The 27528-nt window shown below is 24.4% G+C and overlaps 7 protein-coding genes across 12 annotated transcripts; 3 read left to right on the top strand and 4 right to left on the bottom strand.

Annotated features, from left to right (window-relative positions):
• Window positions 1-36: 36 nt before the first annotated feature.
• Window positions 37-472, top strand: LOC122860303 (succinate dehydrogenase assembly factor 4, mitochondrial-like). The gene is made up of 2 exons (XM_044164052.1): window positions 37-175; window positions 267-472. The coding sequence occupies exons 1-2, from the start codon at window positions 43-45 to the stop codon at window positions 380-382; spliced, it is 249 nt and encodes an 82-aa protein (XP_044019987.1). The 5' UTR covers window positions 37-42; the 3' UTR covers window positions 383-472.
• Window positions 473-681: 209 nt separating this feature from the next.
• LOC122860298 (protein polybromo-1) lies at window positions 682-8257 on the bottom strand. 5 transcript variants are annotated; one of them, XM_044164041.1, is made up of 9 exons: window positions 8117-8257; window positions 6568-7887; window positions 3909-6497; window positions 3660-3731; window positions 2964-3128; window positions 2364-2486; window positions 1738-2185; window positions 1538-1652; window positions 682-1472 (listed from the first exon to the last, which is right to left on the bottom strand). In XM_044164041.1, exons 2-9 carry the CDS (start codon window positions 7876-7878, stop codon window positions 1256-1258), a joined length of 5040 nt encoding a protein of 1679 aa, XP_044019976.1. In that variant the 5' UTR covers window positions 7879-7887; window positions 8117-8257; the 3' UTR covers window positions 682-1255. The 5 variants fall into 5 exon arrangements, with proteins under 5 accessions (XP_044019976.1, XP_044019978.1, XP_044019979.1 ...); XM_044164043.1 differs by lacking the exon at window positions 2364-2486 and having other exon boundaries at window positions 973-1472; XM_044164044.1 differs by lacking the exon at window positions 2964-3128 and having other exon boundaries at window positions 973-1472.
• A 215-nt stretch (window positions 8258-8472) lies between these two features.
• Window positions 8473-10832, bottom strand: LOC122860296 (m7GpppX diphosphatase). Its single transcript, XM_044164039.1, has 4 exons — window positions 9892-10832; window positions 9409-9831; window positions 8858-9346; window positions 8473-8779 (listed from the first exon to the last, which is right to left on the bottom strand). Exons 2-4 carry the CDS (start codon window positions 9767-9769, stop codon window positions 8616-8618), a joined length of 1014 nt encoding a protein of 337 aa, XP_044019974.1. The 5' UTR covers window positions 9770-9831; window positions 9892-10832; the 3' UTR covers window positions 8473-8615.
• On the top strand, window positions 10415-12558 carry LOC122860297 (TATA-box-binding protein). Its single transcript, XM_044164040.1, has 5 exons — window positions 10415-10690; window positions 11107-11237; window positions 11310-11553; window positions 11617-11815; window positions 11881-12558. The coding sequence occupies exons 1-5, from the start codon at window positions 10415-10417 to the stop codon at window positions 11955-11957; spliced, it is 927 nt and encodes a 308-aa protein (XP_044019975.1). The 3' UTR covers window positions 11958-12558.
• A 47-nt stretch (window positions 12559-12605) lies between these two features.
• Window positions 12606-19986, bottom strand: LOC122847530 (cilia- and flagella-associated protein 44; the record flags this gene model as incomplete). The annotated part of the gene is made up of 20 exons (XM_044145294.1): window positions 19748-19986; window positions 19498-19660; window positions 18853-19432; window positions 18137-18776; window positions 17929-18067; window positions 17594-17864; window positions 17277-17514; window positions 16926-17190; window positions 16475-16860; window positions 16297-16407; window positions 15869-16055; window positions 15618-15806; window positions 15346-15543; window positions 14756-15283; window positions 14208-14675; window positions 13947-14125; window positions 13659-13876; window positions 13522-13602; window positions 12924-13098; window positions 12606-12861 (listed from the first exon to the last, which is right to left on the bottom strand). Coding segments are annotated over exons 1-20 (5433 nt in total), but the record flags the coding sequence as incomplete, so codon positions are not given.
• A 132-nt stretch (window positions 19987-20118) lies between these two features.
• On the bottom strand, window positions 20119-21525 carry LOC122860295 (GDP-D-glucose phosphorylase 1). The gene is made up of 5 exons (XM_044164038.1): window positions 21242-21525; window positions 20893-21173; window positions 20727-20829; window positions 20329-20647; window positions 20119-20237 (listed from the first exon to the last, which is right to left on the bottom strand). Exons 1-5 carry the CDS (start codon window positions 21434-21436, stop codon window positions 20119-20121), a joined length of 1017 nt encoding a protein of 338 aa, XP_044019973.1. The 5' UTR covers window positions 21437-21525.
• A 2414-nt stretch (window positions 21526-23939) lies between these two features.
• Window positions 23940-27165, top strand: LOC122860294 (autophagy-related protein 13). Of its 2 annotated transcripts, none has more exons than XM_044164037.1 (5): window positions 23940-24827; window positions 24900-25248; window positions 25322-25505; window positions 25589-25991; window positions 26569-27165. In XM_044164037.1, exons 1-5 carry the CDS (start codon window positions 24672-24674, stop codon window positions 26782-26784), a joined length of 1308 nt encoding a protein of 435 aa, XP_044019972.1. In that variant the 5' UTR covers window positions 23940-24671; the 3' UTR covers window positions 26785-27165. The 2 variants fall into 2 exon arrangements, with proteins under 2 accessions (XP_044019972.1, XP_044019971.1); XM_044164036.1 differs by having other exon boundaries at window positions 25589-26000.
• The last annotated feature ends 363 nt before the right edge of the window (window positions 27166-27528 follow it).

The raw sequence follows: 27528 nt of genomic DNA, 5'->3' as shown, positions 1-27528 counted from the left end.
TCATTCATTTGTTTTAATTATACCAATAAAACAACATTAAATATGTCAGCTAGACGTTTATTTATCTCATCAAATAATTTAACTATCATGAAAATATTTTCAAGATATAAAAGTACAAAAAATGAATCTGAAAGAATGAAAAAATTTCATGATAAATTAAACAAAGAAATTCCAAGTTAGTTAAACATTTTTTTATTATTTATTAATTAAAAAGAAAAGCATATTTTTAATTGAAAAAAATTTTTCTTTTTTTAATAATAAATTAGACGAGCCACTTTTGATAGAGACAGACCCAAAAAGTGGTGAATTAATTCCTGACAGTGAAAAAAATCCAACAAAATGGGGTGATTGGCAGCACGCTGGACGAGTTACTGATTTTTAAATTAAAAAAAATAATATATTCACAATAATTATTTAAATTTATTTTTGATCTTCATGAAGATATAAATTTTCTTTTTTAAAAATACAAAAAGAAAAATCATAACAATCTAATAAATTTTTTTTGTTAAATCATATTTTAATCTTTTTTTTTTTTTTTTTCTTTTTAAGCCAAGAAAATTAAATACCAATAATAATAATAATTTTATTACATTTAATATCGCACAAATACTGGCATTAAATTTTCTTTTAATATTTTTAATTATAATTAATAGTTACTTCATTTTTCAAGCTGTCAATATATATTGAATAAACAATCAATCACTGTGCATAGTTATGAAGGAATAATTCATAATTAATTTGGCATACAATATTACTTGATATTTGAAATAATAAATCATCGTAAATTTTTTGAAAATTACCATGATAATATAATAAACAATGACATTAAATATTTTTTATATGAAGACACACAGTTTTTTCTTCAAAAAAAAAAAAAAAAGAAAAATACAAAAATCTGTCGATTTTCACGCAAAAAAGAAATCAATTTAAAAAAAAAAAAAAAACAACATATATTTTTCTGTTAATTCACGAGGCTGTTGTTTTTTTTTTTTCTTCTTTTAATTCTTAATTTTACTATTACTATTATCGTACAAAATGAGGAAGATTGTTTTTCGTTTTAAATTGAACAAACCAAATGTCAGTCTTTTGTCGTTGTTTAGCACTCAGCACCCCGTGAATATTAATCATTTAAATATTAATTTTTAATAATTTTATATTTTTTAAATTCATTTAGTATCTTTTTCTTTTTTTTTTTTTTTTTAATATCGAGTGTATTATAAAATATGAAAGTATAGATCTTATAACGATTGATAAACTATAGAGTTTTGTTGATGGCTAACACATCACGCATCATCATGTTTCTAAGTGTCCACAAGGCATTAACAACATTACCATGATTACCAACACCATTACCAAGCCATTCAACTGGTAGCTTTGTCATATCAGGAATTGTTGTATTTTCAGTTGTTGCATTCATTTGTTTATCCCAATTAGATATGTAACGATTTTCAACATTTAATCCTTCAATATACCTACAAATAAATAATAGCAATGTATAAATAATTATATCTTATTGATAAATAATATTTTAAATTACCTCAAGTAAGCATCGGAATGAAGAACTCTACTTGGACGAGGTGGTACTGCTACAAATAATGGCTCTGGTTGTGCAGCTGCTGGTATATTATTAATATTTGTTTGAGTTGCAATTGCTAAAATTTTAAATAAAAAAAAATATAATTAATTAGTTGAAGACAATAATAAAGTGATAATGATTATTGTAGTTGATGAAATTACCTGATTCCATTGGAGGCAATATCGTTGGACCTTTTGATGCCATATAATTTTTGCTTCTTTCATTTGGAGGTATTATTCTTCCATTACCTTTGTGAATATGTACTTCTTTGACATGTCTTGCAAGCCTTTGTAAACTTGGAAATGGTGCAACATTTTTTTTCATTCTTCCACAGCCTCTCCAGATACACTGGAATTCAACATCTGGTGCAGCATTGATAAATGTTGACTGTACATGTCCAGTTGCTTCAGCAATACAATGATCAATACAATCAGTTGCATCTTCAAATTGCCAATCACAATTTTCCCAACAACATTCATATACTTGATCAATTGGTGCACGATCATTTATACCAGATGAACCATTTGATGCATCACCACTATTTGCTTCATTTATTTTTACTGCACGATGTTCCCAAACTTGTTTTTCACCAGCTGGCAATTTTCTCCACTATTATTTTAATAAATATTAAATAATTTTAATTAATAAAATTATAAATTTGTTTTGTTATTGTTTTTTAATCAACAAGATTACACATGTATATTAAAAAATAATAATTTATAATTAAAATTAAATAAAACAAATAAATGAATAATAAAATAATATTTTTTTAAAAATAAATAAATACCTCGTTACCAACAATTCTGCTAATTTCACCAAATGAAGAATCAGGATTATTTTGTGTAGTCTGAGTTCGCATTTTACTTGAATACAAAATATATCCCGTAACTAATTTCTTACCCGACGATTTCTAAATAAACAGACATTTAAAAAAGTAAAAAAAAAAAAGTAACAAAAAAATTATAAATATTTGTGATTTTATAAATATACATATTTTATTTTTATTAATTAAAATTATTTACTTAAATTTTTTTTAGTTGTGAATTTATTTAGACGAATTTTGTATTTTGATTAGAGGTAAAATGTGATTTTTTAATAGTGCATTATTATTTCTAGTAGACTAGCCTTCCTTTTTTTGAATTTATGTAGATTAAAAATAAGAAATTTTAATTAATTGTAAATTAAAAAATACGTGGTTTTAGAATTAATTAATTTGCTGGCATATTTTAGTAATAAATAAAAAAATAAATAAATAAGTAAATAAATAAATGAGTAAATGAATAAATAAATAAATAATATATTAAAATAAAATAATAGTAAATAATTTACAACAACAACAAAATAATAAATTAAAAATTAATTAAAGGATCAACAGGTCAGGTCCTACCTTTTTAGATGATACGGGTGTTTGGGTATTGGTAAGAATTGGCTGGGCTTCAGTGGATCCAACAGATGGTGGACCACCAGTGTCCATACTGTCTTCCCCAACGCCTAACACTGTTCCCATTCCCAGCACTTCTGGCTCCAGTTTTGGTAGCAACGGTGATGCCTCCTACACGATTTTTTATTTTTTTTTTTTATTTTATACATTTATTTTTTTTATTAATAATTTTTTGCACTTTTAAATTACTCAATAATTAATTTTAATTATCAAATTAATTTAAATGTTGAAAAAAATAATAAAAATTAACAAAAAAAATAATGTTCATTTAATAATTAAATATTTTAGATAAAAAAAATTTAATATAACGATTTTTTTTTTTTTTTTTAGACAGCTAACAATACCATGAAGATGAGGATAAATAAATAATATTTTTTTTTTGGTTTGAATAAATACTAAATTAAATATGCCGGCATAGAAAAATACATTCACAAGCTACACCAATAAATTATTTGTTACTCTATTCACCAATAATTAAAAATTAATTATTACCATGCAAATTAATTGAAAATAAATAAATAAAATAAGCGTGCATATTGATATTGCTGTATCAAGTATTATTGTTTTTGTATTGTCATAATTATTGATTAAATAAATAAATTTTTTATTTATTTTTTTGTAGTATTGTGAATGATGAATTACCATTTCAAAATGAGCTGTACTGGATACGATATTCTTGAGTGATACTTGTGCCTGTGCAACATCGCTTGATACCTACAACACACGCAATAAACATGCAAAAAAAAAATAAAAAAAACAATAATAAATAAAAGCAATTACATTGATAATAAATTAATAGATAGAAAAAAAAAAATGTAAATTGTTGGCAATATAAAAAAACAGCAAGATAAATAATTAAAAATAATTAAAAATAATTAAATTTAAACTCACTTTTGCTGGATTAATTGGTCTTCTAAAAAAATATATTTCATCCTCAGTAACTTGTGATGTATGATTATATTTTTTTAATCCTTCAATACCTAATTTTTTAACGATATTTTTAATTTCATCATACATTGATTCACAAATAAATATATCATCTTCTGGTATTTCAGTTGGACGACAACATATATATTCACCATAATCAAGTACAGCTAATTTACCAACAATAGCAACAATTGGATGTTCACATTCAATAATTGATAAAAATAATTCTTGTTTATAAAATAATTTTGTTGGTAAATGTAATATTTCAGATGGTGTTAATAGCCATGGACCACGAAAATAACATTTACCATCTTTTGTTGACCATATTGTATCAATTTGTGCAATTTGTTGTTTACCACCATCAGTTGCAACATATACAAAATCACCAGTTTTAACTAAACCAGCACATGTATTATATTGTTCAAAATATGTATTATCTGTATCATCAACATTAAATAATATTATATTTGGTTTTTCTTTATCAATTAACTTTTCACATTCTTCAAGTTCAGCAATTTCTTCTTTATGTTTTTCTAAACGTTCTTTATAAACAGATATAACACGTTTTGGTTCAATTATTTTATCACGTGGTATTAATTTAATATGTTCTTGTTCAAAATTCCATGCTTTTATTTTTTTAAATGATCTTGCACGTGTTGAATAACGTGATTCACAAACATATACATCTTTTTCATTAAAACCATATGGTATCATACGAAAATAATCTTTAACACTTAATACACAACAACGTCCAGCAATTTTAGATAATGGTAATGCAATATGTGTATCACTTTTAAATAATTCTTTATCAAGAAATTTACGTGATTGTATATGATAAGTTTCACTTGGACGAAAAAATACATTACCATATAATGTTTGTTGTCCTTCTGAATTTGTCCATAAACGTTCAATTAATACAACACTTTGATCCATACCACGTTCTGATGGTTCAACATATATAAAATCACCAGCACGATATAATTCTTGATTAAAACTCATTGTATTACCATTTTCAATATTACTACTTGTTGTTGTTGTAATTGTTGTTGTTGTTATGGGAGTTGTTGTTGTTGTTGTTGTCATTGTTAATTTTGTTGAATCATTATTTTCAATTTTTATTTCATTACCATCACAACTTTCTTCCTCAGATGGTAAACATGATTCTTGTTGTATTTTAGTACGTTTAACATCAATAACTTGTGTTGATAAATCATGAAGTGAATAATTTAATGCTGATGAATGTAATAAATCACCACTTCTTGTAACTTCATCACGTGTACGTATATAAAATGCTTGTAATTCAATTGAATCTTCAAATGGTTGTGAATCAGTACGTGATAATTTTCTAGCTCTTTCAAAACATGAAAATATATCTTCTTGAAATCTATCAAGACGTTTATATATACCTCTATCAAGTCTACGTTTTATTAAATCAAGTGATAAACCACGTATTTTTTTACCATCAATAATATCATGTTCTGGTAATTCAGCCATTGAATCAGAATAACAACGTCCTTCTTCATCCTGATGATTATATAATGCTGTAAATATTGTTGCTATTATTTCTTGTACAGCAGCAGCAACATCAGGTACACTTTCTTCATCTTCACTTAATTGTAATTTTGTTTGTAATACAAGTCGTTGTAATATTAAGGCATCTTTATATATTTGTGAATCTGGCTCATTATATTTACATGCATTATCAAACATTAATATAAAATCTGATACAAGATCATCAATACTATCATATAAACTATTTTTTAATGATGCTGCTATTTTTTCCATATTCATTGGATGTTTTATAACTTCATAATAATCTGGATATTCATTTTTATTTGGTAATTTCATAAATATTTGTGATAATTGACGTCCTTTTGAATCATGATAATCTTTTATTGTATCATACATTGTACGACATTTTTGTACATGTAATGGTACTATTTTTTTTGGTCTACCAATTTTAACTGGTGTTGATGATACAGCTGGTATCACTTTTTTAATAATATTACTACTACTACTATTACTATTATTATTATTAATAATATTATTATCTGGTAATGGACCAAGTTCTTTAACTTTATCCATTAATACACGTTCCAATGTATTTGCATCTTCATATATTAATGATGCCTCTTCATTATATTGACGACAATTATTAAACATTAATTTAAAATCACGTATTAATTCATTTTCTGATTGATATTTTTCAGCTCTTATATTTGCTTCAATACCAAGCATGTCAATTGGTTCAGTTATTACTTGATAATAATCTGGATATATTTTTTTTGATGGTTTTTCCATAAATAATAACATTGGCTGACGACCATCTTCACAAACATATTCAGTAACACATTTAACAAGTGCATATAAACGTTTTTTTAATGGTATATTATCATTGTATTTACCACGTGTCAATACATTTGATGCACGTTTTATTAATTTTGGTTGTTGTGAACTACTTTCTGTTGATTCACAATCAGAATCTGAATCTTGATCAAATTCTAATAATTCTTGTACTTTTTCTTGCATTATTTTTTGTAATTTAACTGCACACTGTAAATTAAATTAAGAAATTATTATTATCATTTTAATTAATATTTATTTAATATACCTATACACATACCTTGTATAATCTTGATGTATGTACATTATATTTTTTAGCATTTTCAAACATAACATTCATGTCACCAGCAACTTCACTAATAGTACCATATTCACCTTTTTTTATTTTTGATCTTATTTGTAATAAAGATATTGGATATTTAATTGTTTTATAATAATCTGGATAATTTCTTTTTGAAGGTAATTTCCAAAAAAATTCACTCATTCTAATACCTTGACTATTTGGTGCTGTTCTTATTGTTTGAAATAGTTGCCATTGTAAATTATCATTTTCTTCAACTTCAGCAATTTCATAATCTTCATCATCACTTTCTTCATCTTCATCTGGTAATGTTGATGTTTGTGCTATTAATAATTGTGCACTACGTCCACGTTTACTTCTTGTTGATTGTGCAGCATTTAATGATTTAGTAAATGCACCACTACCACAATCTTGTTTTTTAGCTGCTGCTGTTATAATTTTTTTTAATAATTTAGCATCTTTATATATTTGCGAACCAGGTTCATTAAAATGACATGCATTACGACACATTAACATTAAATCACGTTCCATTTCATTTAAATAATTATAACTACCATCTTGTATTTTACGTGCAATTGTTTTAAGATCAATTGGTGTTTCAATGACTTCATAATATTCTGGATATAATTTTTTAGATGGTTTTAATTGAAATACAATATGTAATGGACGATTATTATCAATTGGATCAGTTGCTGTCATAACAGCCATAAATAAATCTTCATATGGTTGCATTAATTCTTCATCTGGATTTGTTGAACCTTCTGATGTATCTTCATTATATTCATCTTGTCTTATTGTTGATTTTCTTGACATTCTACCAACTTTTAATATTAGTTTACCTTTTGTTTCACAATCTTCATATTCATCCATAATACGATTTTTAGTTGTAACACATAAATCCCATAAATCACTTGCATCTTTATACTCTGGTGATGTACGCATATAAAATGCTTTTGCATTATTTATCATTAATTGTATATCTGCTGATAAATCTTCCATATCACGATATTCATCAGTTTTAAGTTTTTGTTGTACTTTTAAAAGATCAATTGGATTTGTAACAACTTCATAATAACCTGGTTCTTGTCTACGTTTTGGTACACGTATAAATGCATCACACAATAAACTACCATCTTCTTTTTTTTGATTACGTATTATGTCATATAATTGTTGACATAAATCACTTGGATCTAATTTTTTTCTACGTTTTGCTGGTTCTGGTTGTATTTCTTCTGGATCATCCTCAGTACCACGACTTGCAACTGATGATGTTCTTCGTCTTTTATTCATTTTTATTATCTATTAAAATATTCATATTATTTAGAAATTTATTATTATTTATTTATTTATTATGTAATATTATTATTTATTTTATTTATTCATTTGTTTAGATTAATAATTTGACCGCCATGACGCATTAAAAATATACTTTGAGTTATTTTTCATCATTTACAATTTTTTTATAGCCAATATTTCAAATTATTTTATTGTTTTTTTTATTTTTTAGTTGAAAGAGCTTGTTACTTACTTTTATTTATTTATAATTTCCAGGAAATATAACACTAAACATCTAGACCATTTGAAGTAATTGATATTTACGTTTGAAAGTTATCAATATTTTAGAAATACTTTTGTCACACACAATTCAGCCGACGCCATAGTTTGCGGGAGAGGTTTTTTTTTATTTATTTATTATTATTTGGAAATTTGCGCAGATACTTGGAATTTATATTGCGCATAATATAAACAGAGAGAGAAAGAGAGAGATCGATAAAACAGGCTGGCAACGTAACAACAACAAAATTAATACATAAAATTATTTAGGCGGGATAATTTCTACAACAATTACATTAATTTCCATATTGTTAAATAATTTTAACACAATAAATAATATAAAAAAATTTATTACGACATTTAAAAAAATTTTCTTACAATAAAAATGCTTTTTTTTATTTTTAGCACAAAACAAACGAATAATTTTTAATTGTTAAATATAATAAAATGGCAAAAAAATGATAATGAAATTATTATTCATTTTTTAATTGTTTTTCTTCTTCATATTGTTTATAAGGTTCGTAAATTGATAATTTAAAAGCACGAAATGTTAAGACTGCTTTTTGATAGTAATCTGGCATTAATTCGATATTTCTAATTACAGTTGTAAGTAAATGTGCACGTTCAGTCAAAGTTCCTGAAAGAAGAAAAATATAAATTTTTAGTTTAAAAAACAAAAGAGTATTCTTTTGTTTAAATAATCAATTTTTTTTACCTGAATTTTCAACAGCAAATGTAGTAAAATGAACATGTAAATGATAAAAAGATGGCTGATAATGGAAATAAATTCTCAATTGTGATTTTGATACACCATATTTATCAAAAATGGCTTTGGTTCCAGCTTCTTTGATATGTCTCAGCAATGGAAGATGACTTGCATTTAAATCTCGAATTGATCTGATACGTTTCCTGGTGATTGCAAGCATGTACAATGTTGATAACTCATCGTTCCACTTGAGATCCTTTGTCATGACAAATCCAGTCTCTTCATCTGGATCATTAAATATGACTCTATCAGCCTCAGCTGATCCATCAAGTATATTATCAACCCATTGCAATGAAAATTGTTCTGAGTCTTTTAGAATTTTTGGTAATGATACATTTTCATAGAGCTCTGGTGTCTCTTCAATCATGTATGATTCAGTTGATGAAAATTGTTCAACATGCTTTTCAGTTGCTGGATAAATGAGTGTTGCTTTCAATGCTGAAATAAAATAATTAATAGGTATTAATTGATGTTATTAAAAATGTGATTGATATGCATACCATTGTGTTTAACTTCAGGAAAAAAATCATATTTAGTGTATATATCATTACGATATAATTCAGTTGCTGTTGTTTGTTCATTGAAAAATCCTTCACCAAGGATTTCTTCCTCATTTGGAAATACTTTCTTTTCCAGAATAATAAGAGCTATGCCTTCACGATCAGTCAAAGCTCCTTCAATACATATCAACTTTTGTGTTGTATTATTTTTTAATATTTTTTTAACTGTAAACTTTGATACATCCTTCAAAAGTTCTAATACCTCTTCAGTTTTTTCAGGTATTGATTCAATTTCTGAATCAGGTACTTTTGATTCTTCTGTATTATTAGAAGTAATTGTTTCTTGTTGTATTTCCGCCATTTTTTACAATGATTTATCAACTCTACAGAAGCCGAAAGCACAATGCCACAATAAACAAAAAACTGATAAAAAAATGTTAAAAAATTTGTTAAAAAAACAAATGAAAACAAATGAAAATATACCTTAAGTTTGCTTTGTCGCTGAAAAAATATAACATGGAAATAAAAAAACACCTTGACACAAACTGTAGCATGTTGGTTTCGTTGGTTTACGTTTTTGAAAATGAAAACGATTGTTAGTATACTGTAAATAGAAAAAAATTAATATTTAACATAAAAATAATAGACAAAAAATTATTTATAAATTAGTAACAAAATAAAGTGTAAATTGTTTTTTAAATTCAATTTATAAAATAATATCAAATTGTTATTAAACATTTGTCAGTATTTTTCGATAACTGTCAGCTGGTTAACCTTCAAAGCCATCAAAAAATATTAAACAACAAATTTAACAACAATATTTACAATTTTATTATTAGCTTGAAGAAAATCTAAACATTAAAAAACAGGTTTAACTGAATACATCAAGTTTGATAATCAAAATAAACACTTGATGGCTAAAAAAAGTTGATCTAAACGAAAAAGACTCAATAGACAATAAACGTCAAAATAAACTATTAAATTTGTCTAAAAAAAAAATATAAAAATGGATCAAATGTTACCGAGTCCTGGGTTTAGTATTCCCAGTATTGGAACACCTCTTCATCAACCAGAAGAAGATCAACAAATATTACCAACTGTACTTCAACAACAGCAACAACAACAACAAGCACAACAATATCAACTACAACAACAATCAATTCATACACCAAGTACAAATATACAATCTGGAATGATGATGATTAATCAACAAAGGCCAATGCATTATGCACCATCACAACCTTTTGCAACTCCACAAAGTCTTATGCAGCCTCAAACACCGGTAAACTATATTAAATTTATCAATAATTTAATTTAAATATATTATTTACATATTTAATTTAATATTGATAAAAGTATAATGTAATTTTTAATATTTTTTTATCAACTATTTCTGTTTCTGTTGTTACAACTTGTGATGTACTGACTCGCTGTTTATTTATTTTTTTTTTCCTAAAACTAATTATTATTTAAAAAAAAAAAAAGAAGTTTTTAATTGGTAATTTTTTATTGTCAACGTGTGTGCCAAATAGATAATTTGATAATTATTTTTATCAGTTGGCTATTTAATTTTACTGCAGTATTATTTTTTTTATTTTTTGAATAATTTTTTTTTTGCAAAACGTTTAAAATTATCGCTGGTTATGACATTGTTTTTAAATTACGTATTGATAATTTTATTTTCTTTTTTTTTTTCAGCAAAATTTAATGTCACCTGCTGTACAGCCATCAAGTCAACTTGCACCTTCATCAATTGGACCTTCAACACCTGGACCTATGACACCAATGACTCCTGCATCAGCAGATCCAGGAATTCTTCCACAATTACAGTAAATATTTTTACATATTTAAAAATAAATTATTGTTTAACTAATGATTTTTTTTTTTCGTTATTTGTTTAGAAATATTGTATCAACAGTTAATTTAAACTGTAGATTAGATCTTAAAAAAATTGCATTACATGCAAGAAATGCTGAATATAATCCAAAACGTTTTGCTGCTGTTATTATGAGAATTCGTGAGCCAAGAACAACAGCATTAATATTTAGTAGTGGAAAAATGGTTTGTACTGGTGCTAAGAGTGAAGAAGATTCACGTTTAGCTGCTCGTAAATATGCAAGAATAATACAAAAACTTGGATTTGCAGTAAGTAAAAATAATAAATATTTATAATAATCAAAAAGTTAATTTTAAATAACTTTTTTTTAGGCAAAATTTTTAGATTTTAAAATTCAAAATATGGTTGGTAGTTGTGATGTTAAATTTCCAATAAGATTAGAGGGTCTTGTATTAACACATGGACAGTTTTCTTCCTATGAACCAGAATTATTTCCTGGTTTAATTTATCGAATGGTTAAACCCAGAATTGTATTGCTTATTTTTGTTTCTGGAAAAGTTGTACTTACAGGTAAAAAACAAATTAAATTATCAATTTTTATTTGCTTTTTTTGTTAATTAAAAATGTATTTACAGGTGCGAAAGTACGTCAAGATATTTATGAAGCATTTGACAATATTTATCCAATTCTCAAGAGTTTTAAAAAGACATGATTTCAATTTGATAAATACAACAATAACATGTATTTAATTTTGAAGATAATCATGTGGTATGAAAACATCAGTACCTGCATTAAATCTCTGAAATATTTAAAAGTAAAATATATATATTACATAGAAGAAGATATGGATTTAAAAAACAATTTAAGTTTATTTATTTGATAAATTATTAACCAGTTTTAAATATATCCCTTTGATACAAAAAAAAAAAAAAATACAATCATAGAAAATAAACTATTTTAAATTTATATTCAAAAATAAGAAAAAAAATAATTCTCAGGGGAAAATTTGATATGGAAAATGTTTGAATGTAAAAAAATCAGTCTTCTTCGAACAATTAGTTTTTTTTTTTTAATCTTATTTTTTCGATAATCATGTTGTTGTTAATATTTTTAATATAATGATAATTTATAAACTAAATAAATTAGGTAAATTAAATTAACTATTAAATATTGTAAAAAAAAAAAATATTTTTTAAATTAAATAATCATTTTGATATAAGTAGATTTCGAATGTTAAATTAAACAAAAACAAAATTATTACATTTTTTTTTTAAGTATTAAAAGGGAAAGTATTTCTAGATTGATTTAAAAAATTATATATATATTTCTATTGATTTTTTTCTTCAATTTGTCGTTGAATTTCTTTTAATGTTTTAATTGTATAATCACGAAAAGCAATTGTAGCTTCTTGATCAATATTTTTTGATAGCTTTGATAGAAGATAATTAACAGCAATTTCTAGTCCATTTTCACTTGTTAAATATTTCATTAAATTAATGCTTATATTAACGTCACGTTTGATGGACATACTGTCCAATAATTCATCAATTTTTGGCTTTAAATCCCAGGTTATTTGAATAGAGTCTGCATCAATTCCTTTTGACTCTTTTTCTTCTCTAAATATTAAAAAAAAACAAAATGATAATGCTATATTTAATCAAGTGAAATAATAAATTACCTGTTGACAATTTCATTGAAATTATCGAGTATCATACTACGTATATTTTTTGGTAAAACTGCAGCTTCATCTTTTTCGAAAAAATCATTTATACTTGACTCAATGTCTCCACGTAATTCAGATATGTTTTTAGTTATTGACATACTCGAAAACATTTCGTACATTTCTTGAGCTGCTGTTTGTTTTTTGATGATTTTTGATGCATCAAAAACCATCATAAATTTATAATATTATTTATTCAATTTATCAATTTAAAAAATAATTATGTTAATTTTATTTTTTTGAAAAGCAGATAGTTACATTTGTTAGACTTGGATTTTCATTTTTACTATCAAAAATTGTTGGAAGTTTATTTCGATTATTTTCCTCATCATCATCATCATCATTATAATTATTTTTTTTTGATTTAATTTGTAAATCATCTGGATCATTTAATTGAACAATTTTAAGATTTTTTCCCTTCGGACAAATTGGTGGCAAAGGACGTGATTTAAGTCTCAAATTTCTAATGTCATTTTCAAATATTTTGTTGTTTTCTTTTTTAATCATTTGCTTCCAATTCTTTTCAAAAATTTTGGTTTAAATTGAGTTTAATCTCTCAGAAAACTTAATTTTTCAGTATTATCTTGAATTAATGACTCTAAAACTTTAACTTGTTCTTGATAATTTTTTTTAACACCTAAAAATTAAATTTAAATAATTAATTTACTATTTTTTATTTTTTTATAAACTTACATTTTATTTCTTGATCGTAATGTTTCGACATTTCTTTGATGTCTGCTTTGATATCATTGACCATTTTTCGTAAAACAGCTTCATAAAGTGAACTCAATGATATTTCTCTACCAAATTTTTTAATCATTTCATTTTTAATTTCACTTTTTAAATTTTTTATCTCATCGTCCATGTAACGACAATCAATTTCCATTCTGTGTAAATGTGTTTTATTTTTTCTAAATATAAAAAAAATAAAAATATCAATATTTTTTCTTTTATCTATTTAAATATTTAATTATAAAATACTTGTGTTTTATTTTTTGTTCTTCAGTCTCTTGTTGCAGCTCACCAACTCTCGTATAAAGTTTTGACAATTTTGTTTTATCAAATACAACACAATCACTTATTTTTTCAAAATCATCACCATTCATATGTTGAAGTTGATGAAATTTTAAAATAACTGTCATATCAATGTCATTTAATTTTTTTCGTTTTTCAATCTAAATTAAAATTTATCAAATTATTTTACTGATTAATTTAAAAAAAAAATAAAGCCAAATTTTTTACCAAATATTCTTTGAGTTCTTGTTCTGTTTGTTTATGAAAATTATCAATTGAATTTAGATTTTTTAATTCCTCATCAAGTTCTTTTTTAAATATTTCTATATTTTTTTCTTCATCCTGAGTAATATCTTCCAATTTATGTCGCTCAGCTCTCATAGTAAGTGCAGCATCATAAAGCTCCTGATCACATCCAGCTGGAAAATATTTTTTAGACAAATAATTCATGTCTTCATTGTCTTTATCATCATCACCATCATCATCATCATCATCTTGATTATTTTCTTCACTATTATTTGACTCAGATAACAAAGAATCTGTTGTACTATTTTTCTTGTATATTTTTTTAAAAAATTCATTAAATTCATTTTCATTAATCATCAATGAAAATTTATGATTTAACTCTCGAATATTTACATGTAGCTTTGATATTTCACGGTTCTTTTGGTCAATCATACTCGACAAATACTTTACCTGAACAAAAAAACAACAAGCTTTATACTTAATTATTTTTAAAAATAGCTGAAATTATTATTTAAACATTTTTTATTTACTTTATTTTGAATGGAAATACGCTCTTTTACTTGGTCTTCAAGCTGACATCTTAAATAATTTTCTTTTTCTTCAAAATCCCTCAGGACAATTAATTCTTGATTCAATGTTAATTGAAATAATTCTGAATAAATACTATCAGCATTTATAATTAATCTTTCTTTTTCTAAATCATCCAACTCTTCATCAATTTCATCAAAACATTTTTTTATATGACTCAAAATACAATCTTGTTCATAAACTTTTTTAGAAATACGTGAAAGTTTCATTTCACGTTCCCATGATGTTTCAACTTGATCATTATCATTCAAACATTTTATTAAATTATCTGGTATTATTAGTCTTTTTTTAACATTTTCATCAGAGTTTGATGGTGATAAATTTATTTCATTTTCAATTAATCTTAGTCGAGTTTCATCTAACAAAAGTACCTCGTATTCTTCATCAATTGGATCAATAATTTCTTCAATTATTAAATCTTTTGTTGTTTTTGTATCACTTGTTTCTAACTCTTCATCATAATCTCTCAACTTGAATAAATTATCAAAGCTTTAAATATTATTTCAACTTAATAAAATTTAAAAAATTGTACCTCTAAATTATGCTCTGGAAATTCTAGCTCAATATCAATTTGTGGAATTTCTGGAAGTGGTTTTATATATTTATCAGGAATTTCTAAATGAATCAGCTTCAATTTTTCAATTAAATTTTTAACTTCTGCTTGTGTTGTTAATTTTTTTGATCTAATTGATTTTAATCGATCGTTAAAATTCTCTCGTTTGTAATGAGTCTGTAGATAATTTTTAAAATATTAATTTATTTTTAAATTAAATATGTAGCTAATAAAAAAAAAAAATTAATTACTCTTTTTCTACAATCCAAGAGTTGTTTGTATTTGGTCCATGATGTTTCACAATTGTCCTGATTTAAATTAACATCTGTTGATATTTTTAATTTATAATCTCCAATTGTTTTTTTTGCCTCTTCAATTACACTTATATCCTCAGGATGATCTTCGTTTGGATCAGGTTTACTTGCTTCTAATATTTTCCACTTGAAAAAATTATAGCATCAATTAATATTTAAATAAATTAATAATAAAATATTTATTTTACTTCTTTAGCTCGTTTTTCGATTCTCAATTTTCTTTCTCTGTATTTTCTCAGCATTTGATTTATTCGAACACCAAGTTTATGCTCAATTGTATCAGGACTTAGATCTTTTAAAAAACTTTCAATTTCTGAAACTTCAGATATTTCTTCTTCATCATCTAGCTTCACTTGAGATGTCACTTCCAATGATCTGGTAAAATTATTATCAAGGATTATTTTTAAAATAGCATCATCATTTTTTATCAAATCAATAATTTCTATTTTTTTTTAAATTAAAACTAAATTATTTCTAATTATCCTATACATACTCAATTAATTTTTTTAAATTTTCATCAGCATTCCTTTTTTAATACGCATGTAATCACAAAATTAACAAATAAACCAGAAAAAAATTACAGCTTTTAATTTAATAATAGAAAAAATTAAATTACCTAATTGTTTTTTTATTTTCTTCAATTTTTTTAACAACTTCATTGTACTTTTTTGTAAAATCATCACCAAGAATTCTTTCTTTTAATGAATAAACTTTTGTATCTGGTTTACTTGAAAAATAATATCAATTTTTTATCTATAATTTTAAATTACCTGATTATTAAAATTTTGACTTACGAAATTCGACAAACTGCAAATGGAAAACAAGTTATTGGATTTATAAAATGATCCATTAATTTTTTCAAACCAAGACGACTTTTTTCAACTGTAAATGACATTTTTTCATGTACCAAATCAATTTCTGCTTTTAATTGTTTATCAAGATCTTCAGTAATTCTTGGATCAAGATTAAAATCATCTGGTGTTAATTGTTGTGATTTTATTAAATTTTCATTTCTCGTAAAAATATCACGAAATTCTTCTGATAATGTTTTCAATATTTCTAATGTTATATTTTTTTTTTTATTAGCAAGATCTAGTAGTCTATCATGTTCAGCTTTATTCAGTACCTCCTCAACACTTGGATAGTTTTTATCATTGATATCACTGATACTCTTTTTAATCTATTAAATAATAATTATTTTTAAATTTTCTTTTAAATGATTCATATTTTAAGTATTAATCTTACAATTTTTTTAGATGCTTTTGGTTCTTCTCCATTTTTTTTAATGTATGAATTTTCATTTATTTTGTAGGAAAATAAATTTCCATCCCATCCACAAGTTAACAGCATTGTTTCATCATGGCTCAGTAATATTTTTGATATTTTTCCATTTGAATTATCGTGCATTGGAAGAACAAGATAGTCTGATAAATCAGTTGGTTCATTCTTATTAATTCGACATATTCTAATTTCTCCATTTTGCATTCCCAGATAAAGATATTCTTCATTTCTATTAATTACAATAACGAATTAAATTAACGTTAAATTATTACAATTTTTTGTTCAAACAAAAATTAATTATAATTAGTTAATTACTGAATGAGTTGACTGTAAATTTCTGTATCATCAGCATCAAAAATTACGACACTTTTAAGAGGTTTTTCTTCAATTAAAATTTCACTTTCTGGAGTGTTATATTCATAAATATATCCTGCATCAAAACCTCCCATCCAAAGCCAAATTTTATTTTCATCAATGTAATTAATCATCAACACTGGATTTGGAATTTCAGGTATATAAATTTCTGGTAATGGAGGATACTCTTCGTTGTCCACTTGAATTAAAAATTAATTAATTAACAAACGTTTTTTTTTACTTAAAAAAATTATACTAACAGTATTTTAATTAATTACTTAAAAATGTATCTTCGTCAATTTGAACTCCAGGATTTGCAGCTTTATATTGTTCCATTTTTAATCTCATTTGATCTTTTTTTTCATTTTTACGTTTTTCAATTTCAAGACGAATTATTTCACATCTTATTTCAGATTTTACAGAAATAAATTTAAATAATTTTTGAGGTATTTTTAATTCGTAGCTAATTGTTGTATAATTTTGTGGTTTATTTGGTAATTCAATCTCAGAACATTCACCTTTTAAACAGCCAACAAAAACAACAAGTGTCTAGAAAAAAAAAAACACAAATATTAATTTAAAATAATATTTTTTTATAATTTTTTTTATGTACTTTTTTTGGATGCCAAGTAATACAAGAAATTCCTGAAGGTAATTTGATGAATCCAATTGGAATTAACTCAGGAAATTCATCAGATATTTTTATTTGAAAAATAAATATTGTCGAGTCTTGACTACCAGTAACTAAAATACTAAAATAAAAAAAATAGAAAATTAATTGAATTTAATTTATGTTAAATTTAATTTATTAAAAATTTTACTTTTCTAATTTATTGAGTGACATGACAGTGATTCCAGCAGTATGTGGCTTGACAACTTGAACAAGTTTAACAAAATTATTCTCTTCTGGATCATTAGCTCGAGCAACATCAGCTCCATCAACATCAACTGTAACAACACGAATAATTCCACTCTCAAAAGCACATATAATTGTTCTTCCAGATGATTCAATTGAACAAGGAAGCCAAACAACTTGACTTCCACTGTCACAAAATGTATAAACAATTATTAATTTATTAGTTAAATAATTATAAACATGAAGACGTCCATCTTTTCCACATGTTGCAACATAATAATTCCAAGTACACACAGACATATCAACTATTGCTCCTGAATGACAAGTAAATAATTTTTTTGGCAATCGTGGTGATCCAAGTGTGTTAAGATCAATCAACCATAATCCACCATTTGAATCTTGTGCATACCAAAATGTATCTTTTAAATTATCTGGATTAACTCTTGTTATTCCCATTAACATTGATTTTTCCTCATTTATTTGACCTCGATTTTTACAAATTTGAAATTCATATATTGGCTCTATTTCAATAAAACGTTCATCTTCTGGTGGATCTGCTTGATCAATTGTTTCATAATACCAAACTCTAATCCATCCATCCATTCCTTAAATTAATATATTTATTTTTTCAAAATTAAATCAATTAAAATACGAATTATTTAATGTATAAAAATTAATTACCAATTGACATTAGTTCACCATTAATAAATTCAAATTGTGTTATCATATTGTTATGACATGATATTTTATTTTTTCTTCTAACTTCAATTTTAATAAGTCCTTCTTCCCATATTAATATATTACCCCATTCACAACCAGTTATAACTTTTTCATCATTCATTGAATAAACACCAATGACATCTGATATTTCAGTACCACCAAATCTTCCAATTTCACCTTTTAATTTTAATCCAGTAAATGTTTTTGATATTTTCCAAAATTTAACATGTCCAGAACCACTTGTTGTCAAGTGATCTGGTACTGTTGGTGAAAATATTGCATTAAAAACATCTTGACTATGTGATTTACATCTGAGCATTATTTTTGATTGTTTCCAGTCCCAAATTGTTATTGAATAATCTGGTTCACCACCTTGTGAAACGAGGAGACTACCATCAGGATTATATGCCAAGTGAGTGTAAGATTTTGATGTTCCTTGTTGAAGAACAGTTACAATGTTCATACTTGGCCATTCGTAAATTATTATCGGTGGCCATGTACCATTTTCACCAACAGCTATATGTGGCTTTACTGGATTTTTCTAATTAATAAATAGCAAAGCTTTAATAAAATTATATTTATATGAGATTTATCTTAACAACTTACAGTAATATGGCCTATTCCACGACCAGTTGATCCTCGTAAAAAGCTAATTTCTTGTGTTTGAGTATTAAAAAAATTAATATAACTTCCTGATGAAAATATTATTGTGTCTGGATCAGGTACACACATGTTAAAATATCTCTGACACTCGTAACCAAATGAATGACTTGATTATTTGTTTAAGGATTAGTAGTAATGTTTGGAAATTAAAAATGATAAGTTATTTATTTATTTCATGATGAAAAAAGGATACTTGAATTGTATAATATTTATAGGCACTGTTCCATTTTCTACTCGTTCTGGACCAGATATAAAATTACTTTTGCTATAGGTAAAAATAATACTAGGTGTTTCTTTTTTGACATCTTGGTTTTCTAATGATTTATCATCATTTTCATTATTTTCCTCAGCCATTGTTATATTTTTAATTATTTGTTTACCAAGTTAGACTTAATTTTTTATTAGAATATTTTTTTCAAGCTCTGATGTTACCATAGAAACTGATCAACAATTTTTTTGTATTAAAAAAAAAACAATTAGTTTAATTGACTTTGAGTAGAGTTAAATTTTTTTTAATTATTTATTCAACAAGGCTAGACGAGATACATTTATTTATTTATTTATTTAACAATCGTCTATTAATTTTTTTACATCATCTTTGACTTTATTGTATATTTCTGTTGTTACATCATCAAGAATTTCAGCAACAGTGTTTTCAGTCAAATTGTCATAGCCCTCTTCAGCTAAAAATAAAAGTAAATAAAACATAAAAATTAGAAAAACAATTTAAAACTAGATAATTCATTTTTATAATGACAAATAATTTATTTTTACTTCGTATTGTCAAGTGTCCAAATAGTTCACACACAGCAGGAATAAATCCAGTAGTATCTTTGATTCCAAAACTTGATTTTCTTGCCCAAATATACATTCTAACATCATCAAAAATAATTTTATCACTTGTTGATGATTTAAAAGCTCTTGTTATATAAATATTATGAGAAATTTCATTATCTTGAAGATAATTTATAATTTTAAATCCAATAAGTGCAAATTTTTCTGGATCATTATTAAATGATGAAAGTTTTAAACAAAAACCTTTTGCTGGATAGTTTTTTAAAACTTCTAGAGGTCCAGCAAATTTGTCAGTTTCCTAGTAAAAAATAAATATGATATTTGAATTATTTTATTATGTTCAGAAGAAATATAAATTATTATTTACTAATACTGACTATATTTTCAAGGAGCATTCTGTATTTTAAATAGTAAAAATGCCAATGATGATGATTCACTGATGCATGAGCACATAAACTGTTAAATATAAGTCTCAAATATCTGTAAAAATAATTTCAGTTAATAATAAGCTTGATAATTATTTTATTTAATTTTTTTTCATACGTTGATTGACTGCATAAAAATAATTCGACAACTTTGATAATGCTGGTTTTTGTAACAACCTGAGGAAGTTCTTTGAAACGATCAGGAATAAATAGACAATGTCCATACTCCAGTGGACTGACATTGGCAATAATAACATCACTTCCAGTACCATCACCAACATCAAAAAAAATTTCTTCATTTTTAATCTTAGTAAAATTAAAACGATTTTTATCAAATGACTTTTTCATTGATGTTATGTCTTCTGGAGTTCGACGATTTTTTGCTCTGTCTAGATTTAACTGAAAATAATAAAACAAAGATAAATTAAAACAATAATAATTATAGATAAATATGTATTGTTAAATACCTGAGCAATAAATCCATAATTTCCTTGTAAATATTTTGATTTGATGATGTTTAATTTATATTTAAATACTGAATTTTTTTCAGCTTGTTTCCATTTGTTTTCAATTAAATCATCAAACTTGCTGTTGATTGTGTTGTTGTTGTTTAATTGAAAGGTAAAATCATCACAGTTATAGTGAAACGTTGACAATTCCATTGTTAATTTATTTAATTTATGAGTTTTGATTGTTTATTCATTTATTTTATGGTGATATCGAATATAGACGGTTATTAATATATAAATTGGCTTTTATCTTTATTATTGAAAGGTAAAAACAAAAACAGCTGTGATTCTATAAACAGCTGTTTGGTAACCATGACGATTGTTGTGTCGCGCATATATATCAGCATATATTTTTTTTTCTAATTTTTTAAAAAGAGGCGGGAACAGTCGCTTTGACTTGATAATATATATATTTTTTTTTCCATTGGAAAAAAAAAATCAAAGGATATATAAATTTAAGAAATTTGAAATTTTTATTTTCCAGAAGATATTTAATTTAATACTGAATTTTTCTCAGCTTGGTTCCATTTATTTTCAATTAAATCATCAAACTTACTGTTAATTGTGTTTTATTGTTTAATTATGGGATAAAATCATCACAATTATATTAAAATGTTGACAATTTTATTGTAACAAGTAATAATGAAGTTACTGATGTGGTCAATCTAGAGTGGGTATATAACTTATATCCACTCTATTTCGACCACATCAGTTCTGTAAATCACGTGACATGACTGATGCACTTGAATGCACTGATTTGTTTAAAGCAGTTCTAAGAAATTAGGAATTACAAAAAATATCAAAATTACTCTGTGTCTGACCACTAAACTTAAAGGTGCGTACGTAAACTATCTTTGAATTGCATTGTTGACGTGGCTTAGCCACATTACAAACTCATAATTATTATTGTGTATACTATTATTATTTAAAAATATTCTGTTTAATAATTTAAATATATATAATATAATAGTATTAATTTGTTTAAATAATAAAAATTTGAGTTATTTATTTTTTAAATTTATATTTAAAATAATATTAAAATATATAAAGCAAGTGCGTACCCTTAAAACCATACGTTACACTATTGTTAATTTATTTAATTTATTATCTTTAATTGTTTATTCATTTATTTTATGGTGATATTGAATATATAGCAGATTATTATATTATTGAAAGGTAAAAACAGCTGTAATTCTGTAAACAGCTGTTGGGTAACCATGACGATTGTTTATGTCTCATATTTTTTTTTTTATAATTTTTTAAAAACAGGCGGAAACGGTCACCTCGGGTTGATAATATATTTTTTTTTTCTATTCTTATTTAATAATTTTTTTAATCGACGACGGTGGTCAGTTAACATAGAAAAATTCGGACTTATTATTTGTACAAATGACGAGTAAAAATTTTTTATTTTACAATTTAAAAGTATTAAATAATTTTATTATATTATAATTTTTTTTTAAACAATTAATTTCAGATGAAGAATACATTAATATTGGCAATTATAATAATTCTTGGTTTGAGTACACTTTGCTGTGTAAATTCAATGCCACAAAATTATAACGTAACTTCAAATGATCGTGTGAAAAGAAGCTGTACGGGAAAATTTGGATGTGACGGCCACTGCTGGGCTGGATGTGCAGGTTTATTAAGTATGACGTGCTACACTTCAAAAAATGGTGAATCTGATTATTATCGATATCCTTGTAAGGACGAATCAGAATGTAGTAAATGTTGGCCATGTGTAGGTGGTTGTAATTATGCTCCTGGTTTACTTGACTCTTTATAGGAAGGTTAAAGGTCTTTTTTCTTTCAATGTTATATTATATATATTTTGCACACAGCACGTTTTTAAAAATTCTATATCACAATTGTTCACAAAAATCAGTAAATAAAAATAATACTAACAGGTAAAATTACAATTCAATTATCAGGATATATTTAAATTGATTGATATTCAAATTGTTTAGATATACTTCGATTGATGCTACGACAAGCAATATTTTATACAATTTTTTTTTGTTTTTTTTTTGTATAACTTATATTTTTTTTTTGTCCAATGAATTGTACTTATATATATATCTGTCAGTTCTATATGAATTATATGTAATTGCAAAATAATAAAATAATAAAAAAATAATTTTTTTTTAGCCATTTTATTTTCCTATATTTGTTTTGATAAACTACCACTATTTCATTCCTTGAAATATCGTAAATAAAATAAAATATCAACTAAAATGAAATAATACATAAGAAAACAAATTAATTATTAAAAATAATTTCATAATAATTTTATTTTTTATCAGTGTATATATTTTTTTTGAAGAAAAATTTTTAACCAACATTCCCAACTAATTTTATCAACTTTTTTCTATTTACAATAACATATTTATATTTTCTTATCAATAATTATTTCATTTTATTGAGTAATAAAATTTATTTTTAAACGCAGTTAAGTTTATCAAATTTGTAATTTTCCCGCCATTCAATTTCGAACACCCTGTATTACCGACTGTCTTAAAATTCAATCGGTAAATATATCAACAATAATAACAACAATAATGTAATAATAAAAAAAAAAAAAAAAAAAAAAACACCCGTGACTCCATATATATATAAAAAAAAAAAAATATTGTATTTCTTGGTATGTGGAATGCGTCAATCCCCGATTGCAATATAATTAAATATGGCGACTAAGTACAGCTCAAGTACACATTCCACTGCATCAATTGGAGTACTAATAAATAGTGGATCATTTAATTTACTCAATTTTTCAAATATAATAATATTAAATACGTGTTATTGTGTATGACTGAGTGTTTTATTTTTAATTATATTATCAAATATAATAATTGTTTGTGTGACAGTTGTGATACGTGGCTGAATCTTTGAACCCAACAATTAACAAAACAGCTCCAATATAGAAAAAAAAAAAAAAAAAGAAATCATTCAACATTATACTGTTTTCTTTTTTTAAACATTCACCATTGCTAAGCAAGTTTTACAACATTGATTGCAATTTTGTTATTCATTATTATTTATCTGGTGTTTTTTTTTTTTTTTTTTTAATTTTTTGTTTTTGAGGTTGAAAAAAAAATTGATAACAAGACTTCAAGATAACTGACACACAAATTAAATAAATTATTTATTTATTATTTTAAAAGTATCAAAAATAAAATTGAGGTATTTTATTTGTGTGTATGTGATTAATGACCATCTGGCCCAGAATGACCTACGAAATGTCAATTTTTAATTTGGAAAAAAGACTTAAATTATTTCATTCATTTTATCATATTATTTGGATGAATTATTATAAAAAATAATAAACAACGTAATTATATTTATTTATATTTTTTAATTGTAAAAAACAATAATTATTTATTAAGAAATGTCATCAGCAATGAAATTAAGTATGCAAGATAAAAAAGATTTAGATAAATTTATGAAATTTTTGGCTCTTAAAGCTGCACAAATTATTGTACAATCAAGATCTGGTGAAAAAGTTGTAACAAAATGTAAGCCAGATTCATCTGGTGCAGATTGGGTAATTAAATAAATTAATATTATTTATTTTACTAATAAATTTAAATGTATTAATTGTTTTTTATTTTAACAGTTTAATTTAGCAGTTCAAGATCTTCCTGAAGTTTTAGCTGAAGCTAAACGAGTATTATGTGGTGAAATATCAAGTTCAACAATACCATTGTGTATTGAAATATCATTGAGAACAGTTGAGGGTGATACAATGGTATTAGAAACATGGAGTCTTGGTGTATTGCCAGAACAAACTGATCCAACAATACGTGTTACATATACTGTATATAATAGAATGGGAATATTATTAAAATCATTAATATCAGTGTCAAGAGTAACACCAGCATATAAACTCAGTAGAAGACAAGGACCAGATTCATATGTTATTTGTTATAGAATTTACATGGGTGAACCACAATTACATACACTAGGTAATATTTACAAATACAATTGAACAATAATATTGATTTTTCATTTTTAAATGTTGTTTTTATTATTTTCTAGGTGAAAATTATAAACATGTAAGAGTAGGACAACTATGTACACCAGTTGGTACAATACATTTATCTGTATCTTATCGTACTAAAATGACAATATCACCAACTCATACAAGTCGTGATTCAATAATGCTTAAAAGTGATCATTTTCATTCTGATCTTAGTCCTCGACATACGAGATATCAACAAAAGTATAATTATTTTTTTATCAACTTAAATTAAATATAAATAAATAAATAATAAATAATTAATTAAATATATTATATATTTGCAGTGATGAAACATCAAAATCACTTAGTGAAACAATAAAAGTTGGTGCATTTGTTATAAATAAACAGGTGATTGTTAATGAAGAAGATTTAGTTATACCAGATGTACCATTTAGTTCATTATTAACACCAAGACAAACATCATCACCACCTGGTTCATTAAATGATACAACCAATTCACCAGTTTGTGTTACAACAACAACAACAACAACAGTAACAACATCAACACCAACAACAGCATCAGTTAATGTTACAATGACAAATACAAGTGCTTGTATTACAACTGATTGTAACAATGGAAATGACAAAATTAATTGTAATGATAATACAACGTCTAAATGTAATTCAAGAAATGGATCTAGACGGAGTAGTTGCTCAATCACCAGTGCCAATGATGATTTCATTATGGTAGACTTGGTAATTATTTATAAATGCTCAAATATGCCAAGTAGATTTTTTATTTTTTTATTTATTTATTTTCTATTATCTTTGATTAGTTTTTTTATTTTTTATTTATTCATTTCTATTACTCTCTGCATGTTTCAGATGAATTATTTTATTTTTTTGTTTTTAAAGAAATTAAGGGAACAAGTAGACAGCTTAAAATTGAAATTTAATTATTCAATGATTAAACAGGTTAAAGAGTCATTTATTTTTTTGATAAAAAAAAAAATTATTATCAAATTTTAATTTAATATTTTAATTTTTAATTATTAAAAAATTGAAATTATTTTTTCAAATTAAATTAATTACTGTTATCTACTTTACTCCTTGTCTCTTTAAATTAATTTTAAAATTATTACTAATATTTTTAATATAAAATTATTCATCTGTCTTTGGGTTATTTAGAATTTTTTTTTATAATTTTTTTATTTGTTTATTTAAAAGGCAAACTTTGGGCTATATAAAATTAACACTTTTAAATTTTTATTAATAAGATAATTAATATGTTTATTTAATTTATATAATAATTATTATAAAATAGAAAACACCTTTTGCTGGAACAAATTCCAACAGTGATCTGGGTGCTTTTTACCGAGAATGTCAGAGTGCTCCTCAATTGCAGGCCTTTTCTGAGGAACGTACACTTGCTGATCAAGTTGGTGATCTTACAAAACAGCTGGAAACATTTGAAACAAATATGCATAAATACGAGGATATTCTTACTTCACTCTGCCAAACTGATAGTAATAATCAGTGATGTTCATATTTTATGTGATGATTAAGAACTGATTATTTACGTTTAAAAAGAAAAACAATATATATTTATTAGAAACTCGATAAATAAGAAAAATATTAAAATGAAAATTCAATAATCATCATGTAATAATTAATGACTGATTTTCATCGTTAGTATTGAATTTTATATTTTACGAAAATCTCAGGACATTGATTGATACTTAAAAAAAAAAATCGAAGTTAGTTAAAAAGTTTTGTAGTCAAAAAAGTCGATAATTAGTTGATAATTTTTCACAACGTGCACAGAATTGGTTCACCGTAAAGACTTTTATGTAAAAAAAAAATTAAAAAAGAAAAAAAAAAATTTTTTTACAACAATAAGAGACGAAATAATTGACAAGAATCTCAGAGTCATTTTTATCATGAAAAAAAAAAGAAGAAAATAATTGAATGAATGAAAGAATGCATTGATGAATGAGATAAAAATAAAAAATTATTTATAAATTTTAAAAAATAATAGATTCGTTGGAATGATTGTTGATAATTATTTTTGGTATTAATTTTTCTAATATTTATAATTCGTTATATTTGAATATATAAATTTTGAGAAATATTTCTGAATGAGCCAAAGGGTGTTAAATAATTTTTTTTTCTTTTCGATAATTTTGAATAATTTATTATCATTATAATTTTTTTTAAATCATGTATATTGAATCAATTATTTTCAACGAAGACAGTGAATTATTTTTTTATTCGTTATTAAATT

This window comes from Aphidius gifuensis, linkage group LG1, assembly GCF_014905175.1.
Source record: "Aphidius gifuensis isolate YNYX2018 linkage group LG1, ASM1490517v1, whole genome shotgun sequence".
NCBI lineage: Eukaryota > Metazoa > Arthropoda > Insecta > Hymenoptera > Braconidae > Aphidius > Aphidius gifuensis.
The sequence above is the reverse complement of the archived record's forward strand: the minus strand, read 5'-3'. Positions and strand labels throughout refer to the sequence as shown.